General features: G+C 33.5%; 1 protein-coding gene across 1 annotated transcript in view; it reads left to right on the forward strand.

Annotated features, from left to right (window-relative positions):
- The window catches only part of LOC148619098 (uncharacterized), a 21,357-nt gene extending 11,584 nt beyond the window's left edge, over nucleotides 1–9,773 (forward strand). Inside the window, exons 10-17 of the mRNA XM_088578640.1 lie at nucleotides 409–593; nucleotides 2,079–2,220; nucleotides 2,426–2,797; nucleotides 3,005–3,319; nucleotides 3,576–3,758; nucleotides 4,076–4,266; nucleotides 6,784–6,961; nucleotides 9,328–9,773. Of these exons, the coding sequence (XP_088434766.1) occupies nucleotides 409–593; nucleotides 2,079–2,220; nucleotides 2,426–2,797; nucleotides 3,005–3,319; nucleotides 3,576–3,758; nucleotides 4,076–4,266; nucleotides 6,784–6,961; nucleotides 9,328–9,425 (1,664 nt within the window). The 3' untranslated portion in view covers nucleotides 9,426–9,773. The remainder of the gene's footprint in view (nucleotides 1–408; nucleotides 594–2,078; nucleotides 2,221–2,425; nucleotides 2,798–3,004; nucleotides 3,320–3,575; nucleotides 3,759–4,075; nucleotides 4,267–6,783; nucleotides 6,962–9,327) is intronic.
- Nucleotides 9,774–13,682: the final 3,909 nt, after the last annotated feature.

The following is a 13,682-nucleotide window of genomic DNA, read 5'->3' on the forward strand; positions in this document are numbered from 1 at the left end:
CAGTAGACTGTTTTGTTGACTAGTACCTTAAGCTGATTCCTATCTCAAACATGTTAACATTTACAGGTGACAACAAAAAAATGAATATGAATAAATCCAACCAATGAAAGATCGGAAACCTATTCAAATCGTAACAGTCACAAACCGGTATCCAACTCAACATCATTCTGTTTTATTAGTACTTATTTTGTCTTAATGAAATAAATGAGATACGGTGTTATAATTACAGGAAAGTTTATGGATATTCCGAGGTACATAATTGGTTAGGATTGGGTTCTTTGTTGACATCAAAATTTCAAATGTTTTCTCTTAATGACAAGAACTGATTTAAATTGAAAATCTACTTTCAAGTGCTTTAGTATTTGTATAACCTTTGATGACGAAATGTTTGATTTTTTTATTATGTAGGCTCACAACTTCTTCTGGCTGTAAAGAAAATGAAGGGAGAAATTGCCAATATGATTCAGTTTAAAAACATACAGTTGATGGGCGTAGAACCTCCTGCTTTAAAGGCGTCGTTCTATTCACTACCTTCAGGTTTTAAAGAGAGCGAGATTGATGCTAAATATGCTTTGTTCGACAGTAGTGGAAGAGTAAGTAATAGTACTTAGCAAAATTACCAAACTTTGGGCAGCAGTCAGTTTGAATAGTCAAAAGGGAAAGTCCTCAAAGCAAACGGCAATATTTAGGTGAAAAACGGAATGTTAGATACCACTAAAATTGTCGGCATATAGAAATTGTGGGTAAAACCAGGTATTATAGTGTGCTATAACCTGTTCAATCGTAGTTGAAGGATAGTACTGGATTATACTAAGTATCAGTAGTAGAATTAAAAAAAAATAGTGCTCTGTTTGGCAGTAGTGGTTACGTAAGTTAACACACTGAACTGTGCTGTTTTACAGTGACAAAAGCATAAAACTCAAGTGTGCTCTGTTTGACAGTAGTGGAAACAGAAAAAGTTGGTATACTTAAGTATGTTATTTAAATATGCTTTGTATGCTCTATTTGATACTAACAAAGTGGTACACATATTAAAGGTACAGATGCTCTGTTCGAAAGATTTCTGAGGAATAAAATGTTATTTTTCTGAAATGTGCTCTATTTGGCAGATTTGACAGGGAAATATATCTTAAAATGATACCTATTTTAGGTATAACTCTTTTATAACACTGGAAGCCTCCATCATAATACACCCAATATGAAAAGTGGCCATGTTGTTCATCACTTGTCGAAAGTTTTCACCCGCAACTCCCCCAAAACTGCCGAATAGAAGATGAAACTTTCACTCTCTCTCAATCACATGATGTCAATCGTGGGATATTCCCATCTGCAACTCATTTGAAACTGCTTGGTGAAATTTGCACTGATTCTTCATGACATAATGCCATTTTGTACCTCTGATTTTGTTTGATCTGACGGATAGGGTGTCATGATTTATACTGATATTTATATTCTAAACGGACTGCAATGCGCTGGTATTAGTAAGTGATATTTGCTCGTATTTTTTTCTAGTTTTGTTAGGCTATTCTATGTAGCAATTCACAGCCGTTGGAAGAAAATTTGTGCTCTGTTTAATACAATTGGTAGGAGGATAAATTATCCTATTGAAATATGCTTTGGGTGATTTTAGTAGATGGTAAGGGTCATTTGGAGATATATACTGATTGACCATATATGAAACATTGGTCGCCGTTGGTCTGTACGATAACAATTAAAGCATAAGGAAAATATAAAAGTGTGCTCTATTTGACAAAATGGATAGAATAACGGTATGTTTTTGTGCAAAAGTTAATATTTTAAGTATACTTTGTTTGGCCTAGTTGTACATTATACATGCACTATGTTTGATTTTAGTAATAGGGCAATATACCATACAAAGTTGTTCAGCTGGCAGCAATATAAAGGTGTTGCACTAAAGTATGCTCTGTGTGACAGAAGTAAAGGGAAATAATGTTGTCATATGTAATCTTTATTATATCAAATTGATCATAAAGTCACATAATACAACTGTGCAAAATAATTACACAACAGTTTATAGTATTAGATGATAATAGTGTATTTGTTTTGTGTTCTAACAGGAGGATATTAAGTTGGGAGATAATGCCACAGTCGGTATGTTTAAGTCTCAGGATCCAGAGTACAGATATTTCCGATTAGACCCCAGACTTATAAACTGTTATTCTGCTATTGTTTATAACGAAAACAAGAATGTTGAAGAAGGTAAGTAGAACGATTGCAGAAAAGAAATTGTCAATTACTTTTAGTTCATATTTTTATCAGTAGAATTGGTTATTTTCCAATCCTAATAAATATATTCGGTTTTTTTTAGTAATCATATTCTATGTTTTAGACAGGAATACGAATGTTAATCCATTGTATTATTAATCATATGAAACTATTGTGCAAGTCTTGTTGTTATATGCAGATATCGAAATAGAAGTCATCCGAGGTTACATCTCCAACCCTGAGCAGGCAGCCATTATGGACATACTAGATAACAGATACGACACACACACTCTGGGTGTAGCAATGCAGATACGGTACAAGAACGGTACTGGAGATGCATACACTACACACAGACTTGCTCAGAAGGCTGTGGAACAGTGCTCTCCAATCTTTAATTACTCTACTAGTGATTCCGAGGCAGTAGGCATTGGTATCTACAAAGACAGTGTGTTTGTAGACATTAGAGACATATTCGATCTATGGGTCGAAAAGACTGATTATATCCCAACTGGTTTTGCATCGTTAGAGGCTTACCAAGACTTTATGGAAGAAAGAGCACAACTAGCAAACAGTAGGTTGTTTATCATCTTTTATTGAATAATCATATTGATTAATTATGGCCTTCCTGTGAGAGTAGTGTACGAAATACTTTTAGATACTAGAATAACATTCGAAAAAGCAATTATGAAAAAAAATCTTGGTTAACTTCAGCAATTACCAAAACATAACAAAGTGAACCCAGTCATTAAAATATGTGTTGTTCTATATTTTACCACAGAATACCGTATAGTAGATCCAGATGATTTAACAGAGGCGTGTTCCCTAGCACATCCCCCGGCAAAACAGTCCAACTCCTACCATTATGAAGAGCCAGAAATCTCAAAGAGAAAGAAAAGACGAAGAAGGCGTTCTACAGGAAACGAATGTGTCCCCACAACCAGTACTACGCATTGTAACCAGGTTGCTAAACACCTGTTGGAGGAAGTGGTAGAAATATGGCGAGAAACTAACAGGAAACACATCTACAGGAATGAATCGGAAGTCAAAGAAGCTCTAGATAACTGTTTCGGAATTTGTGGAACTTGCTTAGAAGGTACTATTTCAGTCTACAGGAAATGTAGGAATTGATTGCAAATTTGGTAGCTCCCTCATCAAGATTCGAACCCCTTCTCTTCTCTGATATCAATGGCAACACCGCCTGCACTAAGTCCAACGCTCTAGACCACTTTGCCAACTAGGTTATATAAAATATAGCTTTCCTTAACCGAGTGATACTTCCTTTTTACTACTACCCTTTCGTACGTACATTCTTACATATCCTTAGTTTGATTATTAAATGTTGTTTGCAGGAGCCATATACGAACAAAAGTTAAAACACTGCAACAACTTGCTTCATTGGCTGCCGTTTGAAATGATGAATGATGACAAAGACGTCACAGCATTCTACCCACGCGACAATCTCCAATTACGTCAGTACGCTTGTAATGGTGGACATCATTGTCTGGAGAAGGCACCTTTGTTCTCAATACTGAGTAAATATTTTTTTCATAGTCACGCTCTGCTAATCATTTGGTTGTACAAATGTATTTTTTGTAATTTGTGTAACATATATCATGTAAGTTTGGATATGGATCCTTCATTTTCTAAAAATATTTACTATAAGCTATCTTAAATGGGTAGTTCTGCTCATGAATTTCACTAAAAGCCAAACACTCTATGATCACTGTAAATGGACTTCAAGCTGTTCTTTTCGGTTTAATTTTTGGTGCTGTAATACTTAGTATGGCATTAGTAGGAGTCTTTGTGGTCCTTAGCCAATACTAATTTCCTTTATTTTTCTACTTTCTAGTGCCATCTGTGAAGAGGCTGTTCAGGCCCGATCCTACAAAAAGTGTCCAAGAAATGATCTATTCCTCCGAGGAGAACCCTTCACCGGTAGTACAGATTTTGGATGAGATCTATGCTATCAATGCCAAAGGAAGGGTGCATTTCTTTGTTGCTGGTGAGGCTGATATCGTTTCGATGAAAAAGGCCTTACAGGTAAAAGGAGTTCCATGTAGAGAATTTGTTGAAAAGGCCTTATAGGTAAAAGGAGATTTATGTAGATATGGTATCCAACCATTTTTGTAAAGGCATATTTCATAATATCAGGGAAAATTCGTTTGGTTAAATCATGATTGCAATTATCTTTGGACATTTAATAACGCGGGTTGTCTGTCAGATTTGGCAGTGAAGTGTAATGGAAGAGTAATCAAGGGAACCACGATTCTAGCGGAAATCAAGAGAATGTAATCCAGGGACAAAGACCAGACATGGATAACACAAAAAAAAGAACATAAAAGAACCGAAATAACACAAAGTAACAAAAGTAAATGAGCAACTCGGACTCCACTAAAACTGTGAGCTTGGACCAGATGCACCAATAGGGTAAGCGTCATCTGCTTTTCTAGAAACACCCACCGAGTGCTTATAAAAAAGTTAAATCTGGGATAAACGGAATAGGCAAGGAAAACATGTTGAACAAATCAGTTTTCATGGTGAAGATGGATACACCATAACGATTCACGAGTCCATGATGACGACCATAAAACTTCTGTAGTGATGACTTTAATCTTGAAGCACAATAATCACATATATGAGTTTAGTTCTACAATTCTGCGATTTAAAAGAGGAATCAAGGGAATCAAGGTTACAGCGGTAATCAAAAGAATATAATCCAGGGACAAAGACCAGACATGGAAAACAGACACACACAACAAAGAACATAAAGTAACTAAAATCATACATACAAAGTAACAAAAGTAAATGAGCAACTCGGACTCCACTAAAAACTGGGAGCATGGACCAGGTGCACCGGTAGGGTAAGCGTCCTCTGCTTTTCTAGAAACACCCGCCGAGTTGCTCATAAAAAGTCAAGTCCGGGGTAGACAAACGAGGAAAGGCAAACTATGACCCGTCGAATAAATCAGTTTTCATGATGCTGATGGATACATCATAACCATCCACGAGTTCATGATGACGACCATAAAACTTCTGTAGTGATGACTTCAATCTTGTAGCAACATAACCCTGTTCCAGAAGCCTATTTGTTAGAGTTCTAGCGCGATACAAAAAGTCTGCGTAGTTTCGGCAAGCTCTGGCATAACGTATGAGTTGTGATATGAATACTCCATACGCAGCAACCGAAGGGATGTTGTCACAGATGAAAGGAAAGTTGACAATTTTGAATGAAAAGTCATCACGTTTGTCGTAAAGTTTGGTCAAAAGTTTTCCTTTACCATCGATTTCTAAGTGTAGGTCAAGATAAGAGGCTGACTTCACAGTGTCTGTAGTATCCTTTATCTCGAGTTCTTTTGGGTAGATGCGATGTATCAAATCCCCGAAATTAGGATTGTTTAAAGATAATACGTCATCTATATAGCGGAAACTGAGATTGAAGGATCTAGCCAAACGATATTCTTTCTTTCTGATCAAATCAGCTATAAAGTCAGCCTCATAAGAGCGAAGAAATAGGTCAGCAAGTAAAGGAGCACAATTTGTTCCCATTTGGAATGCCGATCGTTTGTTGTAAAACACGTCCACCACACTGGACAAATATGTTGTCGATTAAAAATTCCAGCATTTTGTAAACATCTTCCGCTGTATATTTGGAAGATGATTTGGAATTATTTCTTACAAAGTATGAGGAATCTCTACCAAGAAATATATATTTGTATCTAGGTGTACCATCTTTTTTGGAAAAACAACGATGTATAATGTTTTTAAGTCGGGATTTTAACTGAGTATGGGGAATAGAAGTATACAGTGTTGAAAAATCATAGGTTTTAATGCTATTATATTCAGATAATAGTCTTGAACTGATTGTCTCCAAAAGATCTTTCGAATTTTTCAGGATCCACATTGAATTAATACCACTACGGGAGTAACAAATGTTGTGGTAGGACTGCAGACCCTCTTTGACAGTTGTCACTTACTGAATATATTAACACAAGGACAGTAGGTGTTCAACATGAAATAAAAACGAACTGCTAAATGGTTCTTAAAATTAAAAATAAACAGTAAACAAAAAATTTATCAAAGTCATATTTGAATAAATCTAAATAATTTTATCAATATCGCAATAGTGTTCTATCAGTCTAATTACACTACGTGTAAATTGCAAAAGGTCTACTGTTCATGTGTTTTATTATGTTTTTATCCAAGAGCTGATTACCTTATCAACCACGTACTGCTAACAAAAGGTGTCAATGTTTTTTCATTAAAATTCGACACAATGTAAATGTTAAAAATGGACTGGAAATTCCTGACTGCAAGTGTTTAATTTAGAACTGAAATGTGGAAAATACATCTTCTACGATTTTTAATGCTATTTTTGTACTTTTCCTCTATCTGGTTTCTTGCAAGTTTACATTTTTAGTAATATTAAGTGTTTTTATACTGATTCCAATAATGAATTGGACTTACAGCAATATTTGAAAGTGACCCCACTTGTGGTAGGAATCCTGGATCACTAACGATAGGTCGTCTAGATAACTTATGATGTATGTTTAATTTCAGACTGCTATGTTATACAACAAGGATGTAACCAATATTCACATTTACGTATCAGAACAGCAGAGCAAGGAGCCAGTCAGTGGAATAGTAGAAGGATTTGTCAAAGAATTTGCTACCACAGGATGTCCTAAATATACCAGAGAAACCGTCGCTGATTTTGAGATTCATGACATCCCTCACGGTAAGTTAAATTAAGTTTTGTCTCCACTATTGTTTTCAAAGGCATAAATTAGGAAGTTAAAGATACTGGGCGCTTGGCACTTTAGTGACATTACATATAACGGACATGGATGAACTGCATTGTATGGTTTTTTTTTTTTTTGGTGTAGGCTAAAAACCACTAATTCCACTTCCCATAGGCTTCTATGCTAATTTCACAGTATTCAATGGCTTCTCTGGACTTTACCTTAACTTTAACCTGCAGATGACTATATATCAGCATGATTCTACATATGTCAGCTCACAATCCTCAGAATGGCATGTGGGGTTAGCAGACTTGCAGTGCAGTACTGGTCACCGGAAGTGAAGGGTCTATAAATAGCATGGGAAATCCCAGTGTTTTCACAAGATAGGGGTATATTTAAAAATCATTATGGAGATTAGGCTTCACATCACAAGAAGCAAAATGCACCTATAAAATGTACAGAAATGTTTTTCCTTTCAGAAACTGTTTAAATTTTTTAAATAAGATGAGAACTTTTTTCACAGCACTATGAGGAACAGGGGTAATTTCTGCGTAGGACTATTTTTGCGTACGTTCCAAATGCTCATTGGTTGAATTGGTGGTCTGTAACCTAAAGAGTCACTTTTTGTCTTAGAAAAAATAAATAACTATACAGGTATCTTCCTACACACATACTGAATGCATTTGCAAAGTTTCAGTGAAATGTGACAAGCACTTTTTTAAATATTTGATTTTTAAATATAGGGTAACCAAGTTGTGCGAGCAAAAAAGTGAAAATATTCTACCATACTGAAATGCATTAAATATTTGCAAAGAACTTTTTCTGACTTTTCAAATAAAAAATATCAATCACAACTTGTTTTTTAACAATATTAATGAAGAAATAGTTTTAAAAGTAATCATTTTCTGAGAAATTGGTCTATTTTTAAAAATTTATTTCTGACATGCCTCCCCCTTTTTCTTGATCACATGTCAAAAATCCTAAATCTTTAAATTTTCACAAAAGGTGATATATTTGGCTTTAAATTTGTAAATACAGTGTTTTCACATTAGAACATGACCAGTAAAGGGCACCTAAAGCAAAAAAAGTGCTCAATAATGGATTTTCCATGTTGCCATAGGGGAATGCTTATATGGCCTTAACCGCAGTAATGAAAGTGAGTTTTTCCTCATTTCTAACCTAATTTTTGCTCAAATCTACACAAAACTTGATTTCAAGTGCTTATTACTACCATATTTAGGTAAATATAGCCCTCAAAGTTTAATATTTGATATTTTTACTAAATTTTCTACACTTTTTACAAGATAGGACATGAAAATCAGCCAAAAAGACCAATTTTCCATAATTTGGACCTATAACTTAAAAAAATGCATATTTTGAAGGATTTTTGTAGTGTATTCCTCTCATGGCAAAGTTAACAAGACCTTCAAGTAGTTTAAAGCTATTTCAAGAAACTTTTCATTTTGCCATGGCTTCATCTTAAGGCTAAAAACCACTAATTCCACTTCCCATAGGCTTCTATGCTAATTTCACAGTATTCAATGGCTTCTCTGGACTTTACCTTAACTTTAACCTGCAGATGACTATATATCAGCATGATTCTACATATGTCAGCTCACAATCCTCAGAATGGCATGTGGGGTTAGCAGACTTGCAGTGCAGTACTGGTCACCGGAAGTGAAGGGTCTATAAATAGCATGGGAAATCCCAGTGTTTTCACAAGATAGGGGTATATTTAAAAATCATTATGGAGATTAGGCTTCACATCACAAGAAGCAAAATGCACCTATAAAATGTACAGAAATGTTTTTCCTTTCAGAAACTGTTTAAATTTTTTAAATAAGATGAGAACTTTTTTCACAGCACTATGAGGAACAGGGGTAATTTCTGCGTAGGACTATTTTTGCCTACGTTCCAAATGCTCATTGGTTGAATTGGTGGTCTGTAACCTGTAGATGCTTGTTAATTGATTAACCACTCCTTTTGTCACACTAAATTAAGTCAATTGAAGACAAGAGAAGTCTAATTAATACAAGCGTCTTAAATGTTATTGACTAGCTTAAAACAAACTGGTTTTTTATATAACAATCTTACAATATTTAAAAATTAAACCTTTTTTCGACACAGTCGGTATAGTTTCACTTTTTACCCTTTGACCTTATCGACGCTTTTCCATTGAAACGCAAGTCACCTGATCGCAATTCTGTTCCCCGATTGGACAAATACTGATAACTTAGTGGCGTTCGAAAAAAACTGTATTGAAAATTGAAAATGTGTGCCATGTGTTATTTCCTGAATGAAATGAGAATTTTACTGCGTCGGCTATCTTTTTTTTAAAATAGTACTTGTTTTTTATTTACAGTTGTGAAGAAAAGATCTGCTCATCCAAGACATGCACACAAGAATCAGTTAATTGAAGACAAGATGAATTGGGAGTTCCGAAGTGTTAGAGGACCATGAAGTGTCTGTGATACAACTTTACTTTTGACTTCTTTTTTATAGCTGTATAATGAATATTTCTATATTTTGTTATTTTTTTAACTTTATAACTGTAATACTTGCAGATCATTATTTTAACATTATTTTTATATGATTGTACATTTTTAACATTTAAGTGATCCCAGAATAAATCAGAACTTTTATCACAGAGCTTGCCTATTGCATATCTTAACTGATTTCATTTTTCTTATTTAACTACTGTATTAACTACCAATCTGATATGATATTCTTCCGTCCAATGATTTTGATTGAGCAGTATTAGATTTTGTTAGATCTTCTTGTTTTCTAAAATAAACACATTTCTCATAACTGTGTTCCATTTTTTTTTTTTTGTATTTTGGTTCTTTACTCTTATTCCACCCCACCAGGGTATTTTTGCTGTTCCATGAACGCAGTTCATAAATTTGCAACAAAAATAAATCCTGTAATTTTGATTGTGTTCTATAAGGGATTTTTTTTTTCATTTTTCATCCCGATGGTGGTGTTGTTCCTTTGACATATTCACTATATCCATACTGTATTGTAACTAAAGAGTTCCACACGAACTGTAAGTGGATACTTTTGCTCAGACTTGCTACAGGTCTCTAATATATATTTATGTGTTCTTTTAAATTGATGTCATTACCTTCAAATATTCATTCACTATTCAGTTGCAGAACAAAGACTATACATCAGATGGATCTTGTAAAGTATTACTACAGTGAGACTTGTAGTGCTAGTAAGTCTACCTTTAGCTTCATTGGGGTTCACCTTATTTCACTTCATTATTGTCTTCTCAATGATCTTTTATAAACCTAGCAAATGTTTGCCGCCGGTCTTTATCATTCACACATGCATACACTATAATTAATATGAAGGGTGATAAAAAAAATAGTCAAAAGGAAATTCCGAAAAACAAATTGCAATATCAGGGTAATAACCGTAGAGTTGGAAGACACTTACAGTAACAGACCCCAAAAAAACGACAATAAACACAATCTACGAAACCTTTATAAAATCATATTTTGTACTTATAAAAGCAAAGTTGAATATTTAGGGGTGATTGTTTTTTTTTTCTTTGTTTTTTGTTTTTGTTTTTGTGTTTTGTTTTGTTTTTTTTTTGGTCATTTTGTTAAAATGCTTTTTCTTTTTGTTTGTGGGTTTCTGGTTTTTGCTTGTTTGTTGGTTTTTTGCGTTCGTTTAGTTCGTTGCTGTACTTGACGATGAATTGTTCGAACATACCATCTTAATATATCTATGAATTTAAGATATCTTTTACTTTGTAGAGATCTTAATTCAGGCTGAATAAAGACCACAATATGTTTCTAGTGTTAATTCATTTTATTGCAACATGTGTTCATTTACGCTTTGTAATATACTATGATGGATATTTCTATAATTTGTTTTATAACTATGGACCTTTCAGATCATGGTTAATAATTATTTTAATCGAATCGACAAAGTAGATATTCAAATGATTCAAGAATTATATACCTTACACTCTATTACCGGCAACTGGACTGCAGATGCTAGTTCAACGGTCGATATGACAGATAAGTCTTTTACTTTCAATTTGCCGATTTCTATTAGATTTTTTAGCCGTTTTTTATGGTCTCGTGCGTCGACCATACACTGGGCGTTTTGTTATGTCGAATTTCCAGACACAATATCATGCAACTTATAACAGAACACAAAAGTTGTAATTTTGCCATTGGACATGTCAATATCGACTTTCTGTGTTTATTTCCTTGAAACGCCTAGTTTCTGGTAGCAGTCTATAATGTTTTTGAAACATGTATAATTGTTGCATAAGAGAACCTTATCTGATGCTTAATAACTCTGAAGTAAAAGATTCAATTTCATCGGTGAGGATTGTTTGGCAGACTTGAGCAGCATAGTTAAATATGCATGGCTAACAACATTAGCATAACCAAGTATATTAATGTAATTAATTGGTTGTAGATGCGAGACGGAAAAAACCACATCATATCTTCATATATGATATACGGAAAAAAATAGATCGTAGTGACTGCATTTTCAGATACATTAACACCAATTTAAATAGATATTCATCATTCCAACATCAAAAATTTAACTTATATTCATATTACTAGTACACTGAAATAACAGTATATCAGCCGACATCTCATATACACTTCTATAATCGTCAATGAATGCATATCAATAGAGAGAAAACTCTCTTAAACATACGATCTTTTCAACGGCAAAATCTTATATCTATAACTGAAAATCAAATCAAATGACGTGTTATATTAAATAGAGTTAAGGGGTTTTTTTTATTTAAAAAAATGTTACTCTAACCGGTCGAGAGCCCGAATAAAGAAACAGGTCGAAAACATTGATGGTGTCAGGCACAGGTAACCAATTTTCCATAGCACAAATTTCCCGTTTAAAAAAAGCGCAAACGTCCACCGCGGCTTTGGTTTTGAGAAATAAATGTGATTTGGAAAATCGGCAAAAGTGTGTGTGCCCTAAGTATTCATATTTTTATCATCAGAACCGACCGATGTATTTTTTTTAAATTGTTTCAATGATTTATTTATAATAATGTTTTAATGTAACTACTAATATTTCAACATCTTAATTGTGTCAAGATCTGTGATTTCTACTGATCAGTATTTAAATTTGTTTGGTCTTGTTTTCTAAAATAACATATTTCTTTTAATTGTATTCCTTTTCTTTTGTTATATTTTTAATCTTATAATCAATGTTATATTCAGCTTATGGTTGATTGTATTACAATCAATACTATAGAATTCCACACAAACTGAAAGTGGTTGCCATTGTAAATGGATAAGGATTTTTACACGTTTTGTATTCTTACCAGATTTTAATTATCTTGACTTCTTTGATGAACCTTCTTGTATTAATGCGTCGTTTTAGCCTTGTTTTTGTTTCGTTGTTTCTTTGGGTTTTTAGCCTTTACTGTCTATTGACACGTTTTGAAACTAAGAAAATTTACTATTCCAATAATTCCGATATTTGCCCCTTTTTGGTCTTTGTATCTAGTACGGTGGATACATTTACCAAATTACTTACTTACTTTTTGGAGGTCTTTTAAAAAAAATATTTATAAGAAAGAAAGGTTGATTATTTTAGACTTTGTATTGTGTATTCTTTCTAGACATATATCTTTGTTATAATGTGTCTGAACGTTATCAATACAAGCTGAAAGTTGAAAATCGATCAACATTTTGAATAAATAGCCACGGTCATTTATATCATTGGAATTTAAAGAACTTCATTTTGTTGATGTTATCACTACTTACGTTTCTGAACCTTGCCATTTCATGATGCGTATTAATTTTTTCCCTGCTTTCCCGAAAGTCTGATGTGCGACATTCCAAATTCTAAACAATGTCAATTTCGAAAGAAGATTAAATTAACGGACATAAAAACAAAAAAAATCTAAAACAAAAACACACATACCGAATCAAGCTACAATTTTTCTTCTCCTGTCCATATATTGATGCATCTGTCATAATTCAAATACCGGTCACTATTTATGGAGGGATAGGGACCTGTGCAGTTCATATTTTCAACTATATTGAACATTTCTCAATTTAATTTTTAATTAACAAGAAAACTTTTGTCCTATCTTCTTAAATTATAAAATAAAGTTCATGTCCCATGCCAGTTGCAAGTGTGTTTCCCCAATATATTAGTAATTAGACATGTATGACAGCATAGAAATAATACAGTATTATTGTTTGTAAAAAATAAATAAGTTGTGTATGAATTAAAACTTTGGAGAACTTTTAGCTGTATTGTTTTCTTCATTGATATATATTTGTAATAAAAAAGGTTATTGTCCTATCAGTGCTGAAAATATAAAAGAGAACTTGGAGTGCTATCGGAATGTAAGAAGGGAAGTATGTATCCTACTGCATTTTGCTCCGGTCCCAGTCCCCAACAAATATTGACCGGTCCATAACTTGTCATTTCAATTAGTTTTAACATACATAATAGTTTCTTTAGCTTATTGAATTTCTAGAATTGCAGAGTTTCAGTCATACTTATCAATCAGAACAAGCATCGATCACATATTGGTCGCATTTCGAATGGTTCTCGCTTGATAAATCCTGTTAGAGATTAACATCTAGTTTTAACTGAATATTTTTTATTGAAAATAATTTTTTTTGTCGGTATACTCTCAACTTACTACTTTTTTTATCGTCAGATAGATAAATATTTTTATTTAGATATGGATAGTTCTTT

The sequence above is a fragment of the Perna viridis genome, chromosome 4 (genome assembly GCF_037379345.1).
Source record: "Perna viridis isolate PV_CMFRI_1.1 ecotype Kerala chromosome 4, ASM3737934v1, whole genome shotgun sequence".
Taxonomy (NCBI): domain Eukaryota; kingdom Metazoa; phylum Mollusca; class Bivalvia; order Mytilida; family Mytilidae; genus Perna; species Perna viridis.